This window comes from Fomitiporia mediterranea (assembly GCF_000271605.1).
Source record: "Fomitiporia mediterranea MF3/22 unplaced genomic scaffold FOMMEscaffold_8, whole genome shotgun sequence".
In the NCBI taxonomy this organism is placed as follows: domain Eukaryota; kingdom Fungi; phylum Basidiomycota; class Agaricomycetes; order Hymenochaetales; family Hymenochaetaceae; genus Fomitiporia; species Fomitiporia mediterranea.
In genome coordinates this window covers 2,834,884-2,853,905 of record NW_006760393.1, presented here as the reverse complement: position 1 = coordinate 2,853,905, position 19,022 = coordinate 2,834,884, and the positions used below count along the sequence as shown (strand labels likewise).

Here is a 19,022-nt window from a genome sequence, read left to right as displayed (position 1 = left end):
GTCAATGATACTATGGTAGTAACGAGGCTTGGAAAGCAACGCGGACCGAAACTGATCGACGATTACAGAGAAATACAAATTAGGTAATTACCAGGCCTTCAGGTTATTTGCAACAATGACATGGTCTATTGCCGCCTTCATAACATTAAATTTCATCCGGATGAGCAATTGCCTTGTTGCCGCATTGATACCGCTGCGGCTTTATTTATTCGGGCTTCCATTTTTTCGTCGTACTTGGCAATAACAAAATCCTGATTGGTTTCTCACTCATAAAGTTGCCTGTAATTCGTATTACTATTAGGACACACAAAATTCCAGATCCTATTCATTCGGAATAAAAACGTTAATTAATACAAGGTGAACCTATCCCGATAATAAAAAGTACCTATGTAAGAAACACAGAGAGCATCAGAGATGAAAGGGACAGACGTTATACAAGTTGCACTGGCAGAAAAGACAGAACACAAATGGTACCCCGCAGTAAAACACAGAAATCGAAATGACGCGAGAGTCTCAAAAGGGTGAGAGGGATATGTATGGGGGATGAGAGGAGTCAATTGACTACTCTATGATCTTCGTAATCAACTCAGGGAACCAATTAAGGACTTTAGTGACATGCCCGCGATTTAGTGGCAAGAACTGGAAGGTATTCGCGAGACCCTGCATATTCAGATCTTCGAGGGCGTGGAGTTGACGTTGGCCGTATGTGGTATCCTCGTCGAGTGTGCTGAGTGTTGATGAGGAGCCTTTTGCGCCTACGGTACTCGCAGCATCTTCCATCGCCACACGGAATACTGCTGAAGCTGATGACAGTATCGAGGGGTTGGAAGAACTTGTGAAGATGTCGTGAATCTTGTCTTGCAGTCCATCATACCTGAGAAGCTCAATGTCAGCACAAAATATATTTGGAAGTTTGCGCCTGGCACGTACGCAAGCGAGACGACTTCGGGATAAACCATTGATGCTTCTTTCATGATCCCGAACAGTATCTGCGACTCCGCATCATCGACCTGAGCGCTGGAAAGGATTGCACCCAGGAACGAGATTGCAAACAGAGGGCTCGGCGGCTCAGTGCACCCCAAAACATCGAATGAAATTTGAGGCAGTTGATCATTTTCATCCTCCGCTTGATCAGAGGAATCCTTCGATGAAATCCACTCCTCACCAGCGCGAGCATCTTGCAGAAGTTGTTGATACGCTGGAACAGTAGTCGAAACTGAGAGGAGAGCTATAAAATAGCCTAGTGCCTCGCTGTGGACGGTTGCATCCGCCGGTACTGGAGTGGGTACGGTCGACACCGAAGCAGTGAGGAGACAGCGTAAAGCTTTAACCGCTGATTGCTGGAGGTTTGGCCGTCGAATCCCTTTAAAAATGACAGCGGCTAACGAAAACGAGAAGTCGGAATCAAATGATAAACCTAGAAGTTCGTCCAGTTGTACGTGGATTTCTTCAAGGCACGACCGAGATTCCAGTAACGTTGCGGTGAAGCCCTTCTCGTGGAACGCATTCTGCTTTTGAAGAGTTGTGACACAAGCACAAAGCAGATCGATTGCTTCTTTATAGAATGGAGCATGGCTAGACTGTAATAGTGCGACTGCCAACCAGAATAGTGTGCCGACATAGCGCGAGCTTTCCGGGAGGGACGGAACGACTTTGCAAATGCAGTTCAGCATGCTTACGACACATTGTGTGTCCGACTCGTCCGCCATTTTCATCGCGCTCCTTAAAGCTACAAGCATCTGGTACAGAAGATCGTCGTCCACATCTGAAGACGCCAATGTTCCCATGACAATAAAGGCTCGGGGCTGGATGCTTGGTGACAATTGGAAGGCTGTAGCGGTCAAGAGGCCCATCCATCGCGCCCTCCACACATTCACCAGACCTACGAGGATGCGAATATAGTCAGCGCTCTGTAACAATGGAGATAGGAAGGGCTGAACTAACCCGTGTTTCCGGCACAGACGCAAAGAGCCTTTAGCAACCACCGCGTCAAGCCTTCCAGCGACTCCCGACTGTCGTAACCATCAAAGATAGCAAACTCGCTGGTATTTGAGGAATACGTCAGACCGAATAGACGAACAGTCTCAAGTTGAGCTATTTCAACCAAGAGATTCCGAATTTCCGACGATAGACCCGAATCGTCCGCATGCAATTGATATAGTGATTGGAACAATTGAAGCGCAAGCCCATATACAGTATTGCGCATGGAGGCATCGCCCTGGCTTGCTAAGAGAGTTACAAGATGCATTATTTCGGGCACCAAGAGCTGGACCTGAAGTGCGTGCTCAATCGTATTACCAGTCCCGAGAGCAAGCCGCGAATATGCCGTGATTTCGTTCCAATGTACATTCTTCTCCAGGGATTTACTTGGCTTAGTTGATGTCTTCCCTAATGCCTATTCCCTGCCATTAGTGATTGCATAGTACGAAAATACATTAAAAAAATACCTTGCGCAGTTTCGCCAATATACGGCCCCGAGCGCTCTTGGAGCACATATGATTCAGGATTTCAGACATGACTTCGCATCTTGTCGAACCTAATCCTCCATCAACAGCAGCACGCATCACTTCATCCAATACAATATTTATGACTGGTGTATCAAGTTTTCCAACCTCAGGCCAGATAAGACGCACAGCCACGTGGAACGCCTGTCATGCAGTGTTCAGCAGGACAACAAAAATCACACACAAGCCTGCTTACCTCTGGATCCCGCACACTCACGTCGAGTAGTAATCGGACGCAGTCCCTCAATCTTGCACCTGAGAGCTCATATAAGTCGCAGGTAGGGTCGCAGAACCTGTTCAAATTCTTGATCCAAGGTGACGTGTACCTAAGTGTGATGGACTTCTGTGCAATCGGAGTTTTCTCCTGTTCTAGACAGACTTGAGACAGGAAGTCAAGCGTCAACTCCGGCGCAAACATAGCAAGCTTCTCGCTGAGCTGCATGACGAGCCTCAGAGGATTACCAGGAATGAATCCTCCTTCAAATCGTGTCAGTGTACAGTGAATAAGGATACAAGCGAAAGTAATTTACCAGACGATGGCAGCAAGGTCTCTGAATCATAACCAATTGACGAGCATACGGCCTTTAGCAGGTCGTAAGCGGAGCTCCTCAGATCAGGATGCTCGTGATGCGTGTTCAGCATCGCGATATTGAGTAGGGCGGCAGAGACGTTGGACAATCTCGAGAAACGATCGAAGAACACAGCACGGCTGACGTTCATTCGGCTTTTTGCTGAACGGATAGTCTAGAAATGCAGTCCGTACTCGTCGATATAGGTCTTTAGAAGTATAAAGAAGGCTATCGGACCTTTACAATATGATCCCGCTCGGGCGAAGAGAAGTATAAAGTACCACCGTTGCGGTTTCGCCGGATTATGAACTCATTTGCCTCACGCCCTGTCGATACATTGTAGATATCGCCAATGTCTCCAAATGGCACGATCTCAGTTGTCTTGCACGAGAATTGAGCGTATACGTTCTGCGCCTTGACCTGTATGGAGATATTGGCATCCGCGTGTAAACGGTTTTATAAAATAAACGTACCGAATCAATTCGCAGATGCGATTGAGCAACGGCGAGATTTACAGGGACCTTCATAAGGTGTGCTTGGCGAAGCATGATATCCTTGAAGACTTCCCTATCTTCTTGCTCTAGATTATCTGGAGAACATAGCCTGAGTCAAACGAATTCAATGAATATCTAGTCGCTTACATGCTGTCTTCAAGGCGTCCGCAACATTGCAGTGAACAGCTTCACAAAGCTCGGAGACGCTGAGCTTCGGTCGAATCTCAATGAAAAATATACCTGTCAAAATTGTAAGTGTGAAGCTGTGCAAAACATACAATGACGACGGACCGGAGCAAATATTGTAAAGCTTGCGGAGGAAGCGCTGCATGGCCAAATTGCAATTGAGGAGGTACGCAGTGGAGAAGCGCGACCGTAAATCACTTGGTGCCAGTTCAATAAAGAACTTGAACCATTGCATCGGAATTTCGGATGCTGTCGTATAGTTAGTGCAATCTATAATGACTTCAACATTCCTCCCTTCGTTGATAGTGGACATCGTTGTCTGAAGAGATTGTTGGTTAGAATGTGCTTGTTTGCTATGGTATAGTTCTCACCTTGAAGATATGATGTACCAGTAATTCAAAGTCAAGAACTTCGATATCCAGTTGACAAATAGGAAGAAGGTATAATACAACGTCCTCCTGCAATGGGATGAGTAATGTAATTTGTTAGTTAACGTGAATCTCACTTGCCTTTATAGCAACTTCCGTGAACATTGACATGACAGAGTCCGTGTTTCTATCCACGTTACGAAGCATGAAGTCTTGATAACCACCCGGAGATGAGGAGTGGAGCGCGCTTAAGTGTGGAACGTCGACGGGCTGACCCATCTCTACGAGTGCAGCGCATAATGTATCCCATGCCCTCTTCCCACCAACGACAGCGGCTTCACCTTCTTTAGACGTCTTCGACAGACTGAGTAGCTCTTTCCCTACTTTATCGGCATGTTTCTCGAAGAATCGGTGCAACACGATGGCATCTGTCTCATCGAAGGTTCCACCTTGCCATTCACCTTGGTCTTCTTCAACGGCGGAGGGGTTGAATTTCTGTCGTATCTCTTCTGAATAAGTACGCATGTGGATATAAAAATTCTGCTGCTCACGTTAACTTCCGTAAGGAATCGCATAACACGAACGATATTGTCCGTCAGGAATTCATTGAACCACATCATGTGTACTTCCTTGCCAAATCGCACGTTATTCGCAAGGTTCTGAATGATCTTCGTAATGACCAGGAGGCCGCGACGAATTCTGATGTGATCAGGTGGCAGTTCTATGTCAATGGTGTCGGGCGAAACGAGAGCAGGAGAAATGAATCTATGGAAGGTCAGATAAGATACCATTTAAATACTGAGCCAGCGTACCTCAGGAAAATAAAGGCGCCTAATGCGGCGAACTTAGCCTCAGGCCAGACTTCAGCACTTCATTGCTAATGTTAGCATCAAAAGACGAACGATCAAAATCGCGGACTTACACAGTCTGGGAGATATGCGCGCAAACTTCTCTCAGCATTCTGAAGGTACATCTCTCAGTATTAAATTTTAAATGGTGTCCTGAACGGCACTTACAATGGCATGGTGCTCGCCGAGTCACAGACCAGGCTCAAGAAGTTCTCTGCGAGAAACTTGATAGCCTTCCTGTTATTCTCGACGTCTTCATCAGTAGTCTTTGTAGGATCCAGAATGAACGTGGACGTCTCGTGCTTGGGTTGACACATCATGTCCAGCAACGGTTTGACCAGCCTGCGGAGGTAATCGTAGCCATGTATTTTCGCAAAGCCGCACAGAAGCTTAATGCGCATTGAGTTGCCTCTAAACAAGCTGACTTCGTTCTCTGCGGTACTAATTAGAACGTTTTCTTGCATTAAACTGAAGGGAAACGTACGAGTGGTCTTGACTTCCCGTTCAATCATCAACTTCAATAACTCCAGTAGCGAAGCCCTGGAGTCAAACAAATTCAACAGGACGGGAATGACGACATCGACTTCACTGGAAGGACAAGTTTCACAGATTGCGAGCACGAGAATCATCTGAACATATAATTAGCCTGGTAATAATACGTCTCTACGATGAAAGCTAGGTACATCACAACCCTTGACCAGCTAGAATTGGATGATATCAGAATAACCTGCAAACCTTGAAGATTTAACTCGTACCTCTCCAATTCTAGACCGACGTCCAGCAACCATAGATTCGTTCTGCGTCTCCAGCCGACCTCCAAGGTCCATCACACGTGCAACAACTTTGCAGAAAATCGCTCGTTTCGCCGGATCCTGGTCATAACCAAGTGGTAGGAAATGCTTGAGACCAATATCGGTATTCATGGACAGTAAATGGGCAAGACCGCTGATGATAAGATCTCGAAGCCCTCCCTTGTCAGAGCTCTTACGCTGTAAACAGAGATTTCGCATCAAACACACCCAAGAAGTATAATGAGCAATTACCTGTCCGGACGAGTGTTGCGAGCTCCGATCTTCGTCAATCTTTTAAGTTGATTAGTCTCTCTGCCACAAAACTTACAAAGATTTTCACTTACAGAAGGCTCGGATAAGGGATCGAATTGCAAACCGTGAAGGAGAACACTTTGATACTTTAGATATCGCCTCGAGACTACATGTGAGGCATCATCTCCCGTGGAAATGTCGATAGGTTGCAAACGCAGACGTTCTAGTAATCTGACTACTGCGCGCAGGGCGGACACGTTAGCTTCGTGCCGTAAACGCATCAAATGGAAGTCATCATGGCCAACTCCCTGAGTAACGTTCGTCAATCGTTGTCTATTACAAATATAAGTCGACGACGTACCTCGGGTTCGAACCACTCGACAATGATGTTAAGCAAATTATTGCGAACGAAATCATCAGTCCTGAGACCAAGTGATTCGCCACGTCCACAAGCCGCTTCACAGAACATGCAGAACTTTGTCTTGAACCGCAGCAAGTCACCATCCTTGAATCGCTCCATGAACTTGGTAAGAGTAAGCAAAGCCTGGCTCAGGTCGTTATTTGCGAGAAAATCGTCCTGCGGTGCGTCGGCGCGGTCGACGAGCAGTTTCAAGACTGTCACAAGCTGTAGCAAGCGGGGACTGTCAGATATTGGGCTTTCATTTTGGCCTGGAAAAAGATTTACCTGTTCGAAGTACATAAGTAAAAGGTCGTCTTCGCCGCCTTGTGGAGTGGGAGCGTCAGCGCTGATCCTTGCCGCATCATCAACCGAACTAGAACATGTTCTCTTTAGTAGTTGCCGTATAAAGACGGAGTGATCTACCCACTCGTAAATCTGCCTGAATAGTCTATTGAACAAGCGCGGATTCAATTCCGAACCGAGAGCCTCTTTCGCCGTATCTCGTGCTAGAGGGATTTCGGATACCAAGAAGTCGACGGTGTAGGCCAGGAAATCGTTCACCATCGCGTCACCATCGTGCGATATACGCAGGCGATCCGACAGTTCGTGCAAGGGAAACTGCTTCGTCCACTCCTCGCTCAAGTCCTCCATTACTGATATAGCACCGAATGAAGCCATGAAGAGCGTCAAGTTCTGCCATTGGTAGAATTTCTCCTGTAAAAACAACAATCGTTAGCAGACGTGGTGGTCGCTTGTAAAAAGTATAACCTCAGTGGACATTGACAAATCACCGGCAGGTCGGAAAGTCGAGTGGACATCAAATTCAGAGACTGCTTGAGGACGGTTTACAATCCAATCTCTGAGCGCAGCCCACCTGAAGTAGCACTCCTGCCAGACAGAAGCATGCAGCGCTGAAGCTGTGGTTAGGAGCCGCAGTACTTTCCGTATTCGCTTTTGTTGAGCGACTCGGCCTGACGACACGAATCTGAGTATATGCCAATTGAAAATCAAACCAACCAAACGTACCGACGACTATGGCTGACGGGTCTCCCAATTGTTCATAAAGTGGGTACCTCTTAGCGGCCTCGTCACTCTCCTCGAAAGGTCTGCGTGGGTTAGGCAAGCATTCTGCAATCGCAATTTCCCTTAATCCCTTTGCTGCGATGGATGAAACAATGGTATCTGTAGACGTCAAGGTGACCAAAAACGCCACTTCAGCAGAGATAACAGCCGGAAGGCGGCCATTTGAAAAATCCCAGTCACCCATAACGCCGTTCTGATGAATGCTGAGCTTAGCGAATCCATGGCCTCTTTTCAATACGACTTACCTGGACGCCTTGTCTGTACAAAGAGGTGTAGTAGAACAGCATCTCTGCAATTATCCTCTGTTCGAATAGACTCTCGCGAGTATCTAGGAGGCGTGTCGCCGTAACATGCACCGCAATCGGGCTAGACGGTACAATTAATAAGCATGCACGTAAAAAAAATCAAGTTGATAATTACACTGTTATCCCAAGCCAGTAAGTCGCAGCCCCATGATACGGGCTTCCTGTTGGTTGTTCCAACATCCAGTTTGCCGCATGAATATACGTCCTAAGGGCAGATAATGGAAGAGTTGCGCTGCCAGGGTCTCGAATGACTGCTATGACATCGGAAAGCCAACTTTTGCCTTCTTCTCCATCGAGCAAAAGAGGAAAGAACAGAGTATCAAATCTGTACAAGCATAATATCGAGAGCGCAAGGAGTTCTTTCTCTATGATTGTCTCGGAGCTGTATCTTTTCATTGTCGGCCGTGTCGCGCTGCGTTTCATGACTCCCAAATCATCTTTCTCGTTGTGCCGCGATACAGAGCTCTGTAGAGTGGAATCAATCATGAATTGGACAACGTGCACATGAAAACTCTAGTACCTGATATATGCGTCGGATACGATCAATCAGATGCTCGGATCTCACGGCTTCCAGGTGTGGCCACTTTGCTGACTTAGTCTACTGTCAGATGCGATTCACCGAGCACGATATGACACTATACCTGTTGACTTAATGTAATGAGGGCCTTTATGGCGACCATTTTGACAGTGTCGGATCGTTCGGGTTCAAGACATGCATCGATGAGTCGTAAGTATTCTTCTTCAGGAAGGAACCTGGCGACTCCCGCAGTTACATCTGCATGAAGGGGAACATCGATCGGTTCACTAGATTCGAAGAACGGTCGTTGGTCCTGTGCTTTCCAGAGACGTTCCTAGATTCGGGAAGTCAGTATATCAAGGTATGACCAAGGTCAGTGAATGCGCACTTTCAAGTCATCTGCCACTTCCCAAGCAACGCTTCTGATGGTTACATCATACTCGGCAGGGATGTACGACGCGGCACGCATGACGTCGGCGTGGCAGAGAAGAGACGTTTCAGAAAACTTTGACGAAGCTGGCAAGTTCTTTTGTAGTTTGTCGAGAAAGACGAGCTCCTAGAAAGAAGCGACGTAATTAAGAAGTGTATTTTCGTTCAAGTCCGAAAAAGAAATGTACCTTCTTGCCTTGAATTTGCTTGCTCCCTGATTGACTTTCGAGAAGAATAGAAACCTGCTTCAGACGGTCGTGGCTCAACAAAAGCAACGCAGTGAGCACAGGCCAGAGCATTTTCCTATTCTGGTCGTTCTTAATTTGAATGAATAGATCAAAGACCCGTTCGGGTGCTCCGTCAAGCTTTCTTTGACCCCTTGACATTTCTACGAATTCGCTTGGAAATGTCTCTATCCAATTCCAGATGGCCCGACGCAAGCATGTCGCAACGGCACATTGTGCGTCAGGTTTCATGTTCACGAGTAAACTAGAAAGATCTATTCGAAAGTCTCAGAACGGTCCAAAAACAATAACCGAACAGATATACCTTGAAGAATGAGGATCAGTCTGGTTCGGTCCAGTGCGCAGTACTGCATGAGCTGCAAGTCTGTATAGTCTTGCGAATCCTCATTCGAGGCACGAGCCAGAGAGTGGATTTTCCCTCGAATCTTGCTCAAGACTACGCTCCAATTTGCCGCGGAGAGCAAGTAAACAATGTTACCTGCCCATTCTGTTATCAAGGAGTAAAGTGGCAAAGAAGACATCGTGAGAGTCCGAGGTGTACGCTGGAAACCGAGTGCCGAGCGAGCCAAAGGTATTGGAGTAGAGGAATTGGTGGACACAGAAGTCATCGAGGGCGACTTATGCGGTACTTGGCCTGCAGGAGTGGAGGCCGGTTCGTCGTCAGAGGGAGGTATCCATGGCATGTCATCCTCATGTCGCAAACCATCGTCACTGTTTATCGACTCGAAGCCGTATAAAGTCGCATCCGAGCTAAGATTATCATACGCCTTCGTGCGGTCATCACGCGGGGCCGCCTGCCGCAGAAGAAGAATCATGACGCTCACGAGCCAACGAGCACAGTTCTCGTCAAGCGGAGGTGCCTCAAGAATGAGTGATGGTGCAGAAAAGCGCGTACCCGTATGACTACCCTTGGAACTTTGGGCTTGAGAGTTAAACGATGACGCAGGTGCTGGTGACGATGCGCCATCTCGGAAATTACTGGACGCGTCTGCTGAAGATTGCGATGCCTTCTGCGGCGGTATATTACCGCGGTGTTGCCAGCGACACGACAGGGTAACCGACATGACCTTTAATAAAAACAATTCGGACTGGAGGATAAACAGTGCACGTTGTCCTGTTGCTTCCAGCTATACATCAAAGATGCCATCAGTCAGAGTCAGAAATCAAAATGGCAGTCGGGTGAGCGAAAGAGAGGTGCAGGGCCAAGGGGAGTTGAGGAAAAACAGATATGATTAAAACACTACTAGAGCATAACACTAACCTTTGCGAGACTTTCCAGCTCCTGGGACAACTTCCAGACAATAATATCAAGAGCATGTTTTGCCAACTCGACGAGCGTTTCGATAATGTTTTGCACTGCACGATCTGCCTCCAAGTCGGTCAGAGCAAGGCCTGAGTAGCAAGGAAGCTACAAGCGCAACGTGAAAGCCAGTCAGTATCCTGAGTCTGGAGTATGTTTATACCAAAGACCTACCTTTGCAGTAAGCCGTTTGATGAGAGCCAGCACGGCCTTGCTCTGAGGAGAACCAGCTGCCGTTGCGGGTGAAAAACCTGCGGGACCAGCTATTGCAGGATGGGAGCCGATAAAACCATGGTGCGACTCATTGCTACGGTGCGCACGCGAGTTATTTGTCGAGAGCGAGACAGATGTCTGAACAACATTGTTGGAGGTCGCCGCCGACGGACGGCGAGCCATGCTCTTGGCCTCTCCGTTGGACGCCATGGTGGCAGGAGAGAAAGAAAGAGCGAGGACAGACTAGAGGCACGCGTCGGCAGGGAAGTGCATGCAATTCCGAATACACGCCGTTGGAAGTGCAACACCGATGGAGGCGGCTCGAGGCTACCGGCGGGTCGACGCGAGAAGCCGTCGCGTGTCTGCTTTTAGAAAAATGCCTAATCCTACTTTGATTTGCCGACGCTCAAATGTGCCGCCAGGCTCTTCAGCTGTAAAAAATCGCTCATAAATCGTGCTAAATATTATGTACAACGACCCAGTCTTCCCGCTCAGTCTTCACACATTCATGCGAGTAGAAGAGCCTGTTTCTACGTCAAAATTGCGCGCGTAGGCGGCTTTAGAGCATCCACTGCGGGCGCCTATCATCTTTTGAGAACAGCGCGTGACTGTGGGGAACAAAGCGCGGGATCTCGGCCTTTGAATTAGGGGCACCTATGCAAGGCGTATTGGTAATCAATTCTCAGGAGGACCACTCATGGGACCTTTTAACCTGCTGGCAACATTGAGGCTATCGTGTAATGCTCGCGACCGGAGAAGGCTGTGAACGAGCGGTTGAGGCCTCTTATTTGCTTCGAGTTTTCAGAGTTGCCATGGTCAGAGTGTGGCAAGTGCGGAACAGATGACGCAGGGATGGCGTGGGAACGTATTGCCTCAGACGCAGTTTGGTTCTGTTTGTAGGGAACCCTCGACCCAACCCTCTGCCCACAGCCCATTTATGCATTTCCTCCTCTTTGAACCAAACCACTATCATCTCAGCCCTCCTCCACTGTCCTCCTCGTAAGTCTCTCCGTCGCTGTCCACGTCCTCCTCACCCTCCCAGATACCTCCGAGCCTCTACCTTCGCGTTACACGTCTCTAACCGCGCCTCCTTCTGCAGATTTTATTTCTTAGTATCTTCCTTCAATCGTGAGTTCTCCGACGCGTTTATCTTCATCCCAGCCACGTATCTGACTTTGTGTCTAGATGCCGGAATCGCGCGAAGACTCTGTCTACCTTGCCAAGCTCGCTGAGCAGGCAGAGCGCTATGAAGGTTCGTGAATTACGCGTCGACGCGTTTGAGATTCGCACTGACGTGCGCACGTGCAGAAATGGTTGACAACATGAAGCGCGTCGCGTCCTCTGATCAGGAGTTGACCGTTGAGGAGCGCAATCTCCTCTCTGTCGCATACAAGAATGTCATTGGTGCACGTCGTGCATCTTGGCGAATTGTGTCCTCCATCGAGCAGAAGGAGGAGTCGAAGGGCAACGAGGCCCAGGTTGCCATGATCAAAGGCTACAGGGAGAAGATCGAGAGCGAACTCGCAAAGATCTGCGAGGATATCCTCGATGTACTCGACAAGCACCTTATCCCCTCAGCCGCATCTGGTGAATCGAAAGTATTCTACCACAAGATGTGAGTAGTATTGGTCCTGTCGGTTAAACTCGTCCTAACCGCATTTGAAAAGGATGGGTGACTATCACCGTTACCTTGCTGAATTCGCGACGGGTGACAAGCGCAAAGACAGTGCCGACAAGTCACTGGACGCATACAAGGCTGCGTCGGAAGTCGCGGTGACCGAGCTCCCCCCTACTCACCCTATTCGTCTTGGTCTCGCACTTAACTTCTCAGTATTCTACTATGAAATCCTCAACAGCCCCGACCGTGCCTGCCACCTTGCAAAGCAGGCGTTTGACGACGCTATTGCCGAGCTCGACACCCTCTCGGAAGAGAGCTACAAGGACTCCACTCTTATTATGCAGCTCCTCCGGGACAACCTTACCCTCTGGACGTCGGATATGCATGAAGGTAAGCACTTGGATCGTATTTTGCGCCCTCAGAATCTTAATTTGACCCATAACCACAGAGAAAGATGAGTCGTCAGAACTTAAGGATGGAGCTGCTGCTCCAGAGAACAAGGAGGCATCGTAAATTCTCGACTTATCAGCATTCGGTTCTTTGTCGATAGCTTAAAACCGTGCATTGTCTACACCGCGCATCATTTTAGTCTTTTATTCACCTATTTCTCTGCTCGTATATTCCTCCCTCCGTTGCAATCCTCGGCCCCTCGTACCTACACACCTCATAACGTATCGAGCACGAGTCTTTCCTACCTTTGCGGTGTGCGGCGTTAATGGAATGAGTTAGTCTGTAGAGATACTGATGTTCGTTCTCGTTCCTTGACTGTCTGAACGTATCGTGGTTTGTGGCTCGTCGCTCGTCATGTTCTTCATTTTGTCTTAAGTTTCAATGGTCCCGTCAATCAAACAAGTTGTCAATCTCAACCCCACAACCTCATAAAACCCAGAGAATTATATATGTGATTTAGGAGAGTTGGAGGTGCCTTGAAATCACTGACAAAGAGGTGCCTCGGGCCTGAGTGCGGTGCGAGTGTGATAGCAATTTAGCTTTTTGAGTGTACGACGTTGGCTGGTTTATGTGGAGGTGATATAAAGGTTGTTAAGCATTCGCTGCGATCGGTGCTGCAGTCGGTTCTTGACAGTATACGGTCATCCGACGTTGACATTGTATTGCGACACAGGAACTTTGTATGATTGCGTCTGGCTCATCTGTGCAGTTTGTACGTAGTTGTGGATTCGCTCGATTGTTGCGCCAAGTTGCTGGAACTGATGCGTGGTGGTGGAAATGTTGATAATCTCGACTTATTGAAATTATTTTTAGAAGTTATAGGTATACTTGTCACACGAGCACCTTGTGAGGATGTGTTCATGGTGTGTTAGTACTCGAACGAAGCGTATTTTGCTTGCTACGGTAGAGGTATAACAGAATTAGAACACTAACTTACTAAATAACATCCTAACACAAGTAGAAATGGAAAACAAGAGTGAATCATGCACATCCGGTGTAGTAGGCATATAAGTAGTACAGTGGATATGCATGAATGAATAGTATGCACTGCATATGTGAACATCAAATTTAGTATCAATGGTATTAGTTGTGTGCGTACAAATAATGCCGGATCGCAGTAAATGCAATAGCAGATTCGTTAGAGCTGGGGGAGTGGTAAAGAATCAATAATTCGTTTAGTTTATGCAAATATATATTGCATCGAGTCACCGAGTGTAATACACGATGTATTGTCGGAAAGCGCAAGGTTACTAGCATACTTGCAGTTGTCTAATACGTGGAAGGAATGATTCGCTGAGGGAATGGTACGGCTTTTGTATGTGATGTTTTCTTTGAATCACATCACATTTGTCCCGCATCCGGAGTGCTCCGCTGCTTGAGTGTATTATGCACAGTGTTGGTAATATTCCTTGAGTGGAGCCGTAGGCAAGTAGCTAAGCACGGGCTGATCGTGCCGTTTGAGAATTAATCATAAACTCGCTGTTGCCTTGCTGTCTTGTTGCCTTGCTCCAGTTCACAGAAGTCAATTTAACGAATAAACGCATAGTGACCACCCAGCGCTATTATGAATGCCCGAGAACGCCGTTTAACATGCTACACAAGAAAGGAGGCCAAGCTACTCTCTTTCTTTCAACGATTGACAGACAGGAATCAGCAGGTTACAATGCCGTAGCGTTACTGTGATCGCCAGTGAGAAAGGTAAAAAGAATGGCGGCGTCTTCATAACGGAGATAAGCAACAAAGTTTCAATTAACCTTGGAGGTAGACAGACGCACAAACGTTCGCGGTCCACATTTGATAGCGCTGATAGCATTCCCCAACTCAGTCACCTGTACACTATACCGACAGTAGAACACTGTCTTAAAGCAACTGCGAGCCCATCAACTCAGGGGGAGCTTGAAATTCATTGCGTTATGGAGCTTTTGATGCTAAGTGGAGTTTTGCAAGCATGTATCGGCCTTGGAGCCTAATTCTAGCCCGCGTCGGCATTTAAATGTTAACTGCAAGTAGTCCATCTGCACCGTCATGAACCGATACCGATTGACCTTGCTTGACAGTAAACGGAGTATAGATGTTCATCGGCGCTTGTCTCAGGAGGCTAAAAAAAATTCAGACTCTGTGGAATACGGACGACAGACGGATCAGCGCTGGTTGTGGAGCTGGGGCCGTTTTCTTCCTTCTATTCTTGTCATGCAGAATATACCAGAATATACCAGCAATAATTACGATACGGGTGTTCCTGTCGTTCTGTAGTCGAAGGGGAGAACTTACCTTGTGAAAAGCAGTGTACTGGAGACAAAACAACGCAGATTAAAAGGATACCGAATGAATCCGATTTGCATCATATTAAAAGCTTCCTTCTGCTGTGCAGTTTCCGGATCTGCACATCGGCGAATATCTCTCGAGATAAGGATAGACAGGAGCAGCAGTTCGCACAGATAGGCCATCGCTGCCACACTGAAAGGCTGCGTGAACCAAAGATTAATAATATTGTGACAGGGCCAAATGTCTGTGCCAAAATTAGGACTCGTGTAAGCAAGCATTAGTCCTACTTAGCTGAATGCAGTCAAGATCCGAGGAATATACGAGCGGAGGTAATGAGTGACTCAGTGAGCTTGCTTCTTGGGCACATTAAGAGACTTCTCGGCTGGAGGAAGGGGTAGCTGAGATAAGCTGGAGTGCGGACCGCTAGTGACTGGCAGTGATCCACGACGGGGAAAATCCCAGCCGATGAGCGCGTGCTCCCTCGAACGTTATCTGTGAATGCAGCTGTGTCTGATCAGGCAGCCAAGGTGGTTCGAGACGGCTCGATGGGCTTTGAGTGGAGTGGGGATGGAGTGAAATATAGATGAATGTCGGAAGGCGGAAATGGGAAGGAGGTCAGAAGACAGTGATGAGTCATCGTCTGAATCACCTCGAAGGTCATCTGCAGCCTCGAGGTCTTCTCAGTGCAGTGCACAGGACTTTGCCACGCCACGGTTGTTGTCCATGTTCATCTGAGCGAGCGGTGAGGGTGAGCATTGAGGGAGTGCATGCAGACAATACGCAGTGCTCGACGACGTGCGATCACGGGCAGTGGTTATATTGCAGGAGGAGTGTGGATCGCAAGGCCGTTAATTGCAAGGAGGAGAGATGCTTGATTGAGAAGAAGTCGCGCATTATCTAATTAAGGAACATATCCACCAGAATCAATATACTCTAAACTCTTCTCTCTCTTTCTCTCTCTCGATTCTCCACCCCTCCTCTGTATCCGTCCCTCCCTGTCTGCCGCCCGCATCCCACGCCCTCCGCCACTCTTTGCGCCGAACGTCGACGCCCCCAGATGTTTCGATGTCGCCGAAGTTCACCCAAGAGAGCAGGGATCTCGACCGCCAGCAAAATGCAGCCGTCCCCATCCAGCCGCACATCATCTCCGCCGCTGCGATCCCCTACAGGCTCAACCGTGCCATCCCGCCCCGGCCTTTCCAGCAGCAGTATGCAAAATCGGGCAGCACGACCGCGACCGTATGCACATCCGCCGCAGGCGCCGGTGAGTCCTTGGTTCTAGGTTGTCCTTACCGTGTCAGTCTCAAAATTGACATGTAGGTACCGCGTATCCGCCATATCACCAACGTCTCATCGCTGCAGCACTCGGTGCCGTCGAAGACAACCAGTCGAGTAATGACAGCAGCAGTGCACCCTCGTCGAATGCAGTCTCCTCCGGGCCTGGTCCCAGTAGCACAACGAGCAGTGGTACCACTGGTCAAAGCTCATCATCATTCAAGGGCAAGAGCAAAGCAACTAGTACGAGTACGAGTACGAGTACTGTCCCATCCGTACCCCCTGGCGCCTCGCCATCTACTTTATCCATGCCCGTACCGACTTCGGATTCGACAGATTTTGACTCCAACACATCGTTCTTTGAGCAACTCATGGAACGCAATGCGGCCACCCTCCCTGAACCGGGTCTGTCATACTTCGAACGCCGACGCGCAATATGGACCACCTCCCCGCCGAACCCTCCAGAACCTTCCTCACCCTCGCCGTCGCGCATTAAATTGGAAGCCTTGCTCAGCCAACAAGGTGCAGTTGAGAGCGAAGAGGTCTGGCGTGCAGGGCTCAAAAATGTCTGGAAGGGTCTCGTCGGTGGGAATCAACTCCGCAAACGCCTGCCTCTCACTATTGTCGTGAGTTTATTTCTTTCACGTGCCCATGTACCTTGTAACTGTCTGATGATGTCTCATCTAACCATGCTTTGTTGGCTGCGGGTTCTAGCTGAAAATATTGCAAGCCGGTTGGCTGCGCGACGGTACTTGGCCTGAAGGAATGGTTGCACCACCTTGGGAACAACATCCTATACCAACGCCTCTTCCGCCTTCACCTCTACCTGTGGATTCTACTCAAGCACAACAACAGCGACGCGTACATGAACAGGAAGCGTATGTAGCTGCGCTGCACGCTCGTGCGAACGCGGAGCAAGCGAGTGGAGCTGCGCAGATAATGCACATGCAGGCATATGCGTTGATGGGGATGAGTGTGATTCCGCCGGGTTACAGCCCGAGTTCAGGTGATGCGCCGGAAGAAGGGTGCTATGTCATGCCCTACGAGTATGCAGATGCCACACCTCCGCCGGAGAGCGAACGTGACTGTGAAATGAGACAAGAAGAGGGAGGAATTAAAGAGACGGGTCCACCGTCAACGCCGATCCGTCCCGTACAGGATCTACAGTCGGAAATGGACACAGACGATGAGATAGAAGAGGATGATCGCATGCAAGCAGATGATGGTGGGCGAATGAAAGATGCAACACAAGCTGATGATGGGCGACATGAAGGCGGGTAATCGGTGCAAAGCGTATAACTATTTTATTCCGGAATATTTTTCCGGCGGAAAGCACATGTATGCTGTTCCCCTCGTTATGGCAATCTCTGCAGCTTCTATCGTCCATTTTCCTTTTGTTTCTGTCCTGCGCTGCTTTTTCCCCGCCCCGAGGCTATTCCGCTGTTGTGATATCCTTCGTCCTCTCCACTACAGTTGTGGTTCTCGTCGTTCCTCTCATCGGTCAGATTTGCTTACAAGTGTTCACTGTGGTTTATCCCACCTATGCTAACCTTTCTTTCTTCATGTTCCACATTCCATAGTCGACCCATTCCATTCCGTCCGTCTGTTCATAGTTCCGGCCCTCTTCTCTTCACCGGTCATCGTCATCTCCATTTTCGTCCTCATCTTATATATGTGTGTCACGCCCCGGTATTATATTTCTCATCACGCCATTCAGCCATTCACCCGTTCATACCAGTCTTCACGGACGATAATAATATTATATTTTTTTCTCCTTTTTCTCTACGGGCTCGACCCTCGGCGGCGCATACACGAACGCATGCTCTCAGCCGAGTTTCTCTTGCTTGTAACGCATATATTCGTTAATGACCTGCTTTTACTTTGATGAGACGCCGTTCTGATTCTCCTTCTGACTCTCCTTCTGCTTCCGAAAACACCCCACTTCATCGCTCTTCTGTCTCCACCCTTCGTACCTGCCTTTTACGGTATGTCTTTATTTGTTTACTTGTGTTCTCCATTTGTCCTGATGATGCTCTGCATATGTCTCTCTCCATTCGGCTCGATTTGCTTCAGTCCTGTTCCGGTTTCACATCTGTTGACTGTTTCTTTCCGAGCTCCTTGTTTCGTTTCCTTTTTTTTTGGTCATCGTCATTACCGTTGTCATGTCCCATGTATTCAGTGATCACTGGCCTTGCCTCCACTCTATGCATATCAGTTTAGTATCAGTAGCAGCCTCAGTCAGTTACATAGTATGAAAGTAAGTTAGTGTTTTTGCCAATTGAAGGTTTATTTACTGTAATTCTATGTTGCGAGGCTCGTTTATATTGGGTTGTTTGTTAATAATACTTCGGTGAGTAGGGTGTGTGTGTTGTGTGCCACTTGCATGTTCTATCTTTTTGCACGTTTTATGGTCCTAATTTGTTTTGTTGCCCGTTTGCCTTGTTCATGCTGTTTATATACGTAAGAAGTGTATTGCTAATATAGTGGGAGAAATGAAAGGGGAGACGAGTGTGAATGCTGGTATGTTATTGAATACCCAAAGAAGGCATTTTACCTTTCGAATTCAGGTCATTGCATGAAGCGGACAGTGCTGTATACATGACTATTCTCGGAATCAAGGTTCGGAATCAAGGTACCGTTTGTTCCAAATGCATTACTTATTAGACCCTCAGATAGCAGAGTTCATACCTGCGTATTGAGAGAAGCGAGAGTTTAATGTATGAAAGTCTCAACAGCGCTTCCCGTCAGTGGAATACACTACGGACGGACATGCATACTCATGCTCTTACTCATACTTATAACTAATATAGACATAGAAGCTTAGGATCCGAACGGACTTCCAAGCATGACTGCAGGTCCGAGGGTCCGCAATATACGTGGTCCCCGTTCAGCTTCCCGAAGCTCTTCTGT

The 19,022-nt window shown here is 48.1% G+C and overlaps 4 protein-coding genes across 4 annotated transcripts; 2 read left to right on the top strand and 2 right to left on the bottom strand.

Moving 5' to 3' along the window:
- Window positions 1-504: 504 nt before the first annotated feature.
- On the bottom strand, window positions 505-10,830 carry FOMMEDRAFT_126700 (uncharacterized protein). The gene is made up of 35 exons (XM_007268846.1): window positions 10,466-10,830; window positions 10,253-10,399; window positions 9,296-10,118; window positions 8,935-9,245; window positions 8,706-8,873; window positions 8,442-8,651; window positions 8,321-8,392; window positions 7,916-8,265; window positions 7,741-7,861; window positions 7,439-7,688; window positions 7,181-7,383; window positions 6,840-7,126; window positions 6,698-6,785; window positions 6,374-6,637; window positions 6,105-6,320; window positions 6,013-6,051; window positions 5,725-5,958; window positions 5,653-5,670; window positions 5,454-5,598; window positions 5,138-5,402; window positions 5,044-5,082; window positions 4,934-4,990; window positions 4,673-4,886; window positions 4,263-4,616; window positions 4,125-4,211; window positions 3,859-4,072; window positions 3,715-3,807; window positions 3,547-3,662; window positions 3,311-3,493; window positions 3,035-3,248; window positions 2,701-2,981; window positions 2,448-2,648; window positions 1,945-2,395; window positions 931-1,882; window positions 505-874 (listed from the first exon to the last, which is right to left on the bottom strand). Exons 1-35 carry the CDS (start codon window positions 10,712-10,714, stop codon window positions 562-564), a joined length of 8,229 nt encoding a protein of 2,742 aa, XP_007268908.1. The 5' UTR covers window positions 10,715-10,830; the 3' UTR covers window positions 505-561.
- A 773-nt stretch (window positions 10,831-11,603) lies between these two features.
- On the top strand, window positions 11,604-12,993 carry FOMMEDRAFT_111589 (14-3-3 protein). The gene is made up of 5 exons (XM_007268845.1): window positions 11,604-11,632; window positions 11,690-11,756; window positions 11,813-12,119; window positions 12,172-12,512; window positions 12,571-12,993. Exons 2-5 carry the CDS (start codon window positions 11,690-11,692, stop codon window positions 12,633-12,635), a joined length of 780 nt encoding a protein of 259 aa, XP_007268907.1. The 5' UTR covers window positions 11,604-11,632; the 3' UTR covers window positions 12,636-12,993.
- Window positions 12,994-14,561: 1,568 nt separating this feature from the next.
- Window positions 14,562-15,019, bottom strand: FOMMEDRAFT_158783 (uncharacterized protein; the record flags this gene model as incomplete). Its single annotated transcript, XM_007268844.1, has 3 exons — window positions 14,562-14,670; window positions 14,704-14,811; window positions 14,895-15,019. 3 exons carry the CDS (start codon window positions 15,017-15,019, stop codon window positions 14,562-14,564), a joined length of 342 nt encoding a protein of 113 aa, XP_007268906.1.
- Window positions 15,020-16,483: 1,464 nt separating this feature from the next.
- FOMMEDRAFT_88918 (uncharacterized protein) lies at window positions 16,484-16,889 on the top strand (the record flags this gene model as incomplete). The annotated part of the gene is made up of 2 exons (XM_007268843.1): window positions 16,484-16,738; window positions 16,827-16,889. Coding segments are annotated over 2 exons (318 nt in total), but the record flags the coding sequence as incomplete, so codon positions are not given.
- Between the last annotated feature and the right edge of the window lie 2,133 nt (window positions 16,890-19,022).

What these genes read in the sequence shown, in the direction of transcription:
- FOMMEDRAFT_126700 (XM_007268846.1), bottom strand. Translation starts at nt 10,714, where the DNA reads ATGGCGTCCAACGGAGAGGCCAAGAGCATGGCTCGCCGTCCGTCGGCG. An exon ending in ACGGGAAGTCAAGACCACTC is followed by an intron (nt 5,403 to 5,453) that starts GTACGTTTCCCT and finishes TTAGTACCGCAG; the next exon opens with AGAACGAAGTCAGCTTGTTT. An exon ending in AGCGGGATCATATTGTAAAG is followed by an intron (nt 3,249 to 3,310) that starts GTCCGATAGCCT and finishes CTGCATTTCTAG; the next exon opens with ACTATCCGTTCAGCAAAAAG.
- FOMMEDRAFT_111589 (XM_007268845.1), top strand. Translation starts at nt 11,690, where the DNA reads ATGCCGGAATCGCGCGAAGACTCTGTCTACCTTGCCAAGCTCGCTGAG. An exon ending in AAAGTATTCTACCACAAGAT is followed by an intron (nt 12,120 to 12,171) that starts GTGAGTAGTATT and finishes GCATTTGAAAAG; the next exon opens with GATGGGTGACTATCACCGTT. An exon ending in GACGTCGGATATGCATGAAG is followed by an intron (nt 12,513 to 12,570) that starts GTAAGCACTTGG and finishes CCATAACCACAG; the next exon opens with AGAAAGATGAGTCGTCAGAA.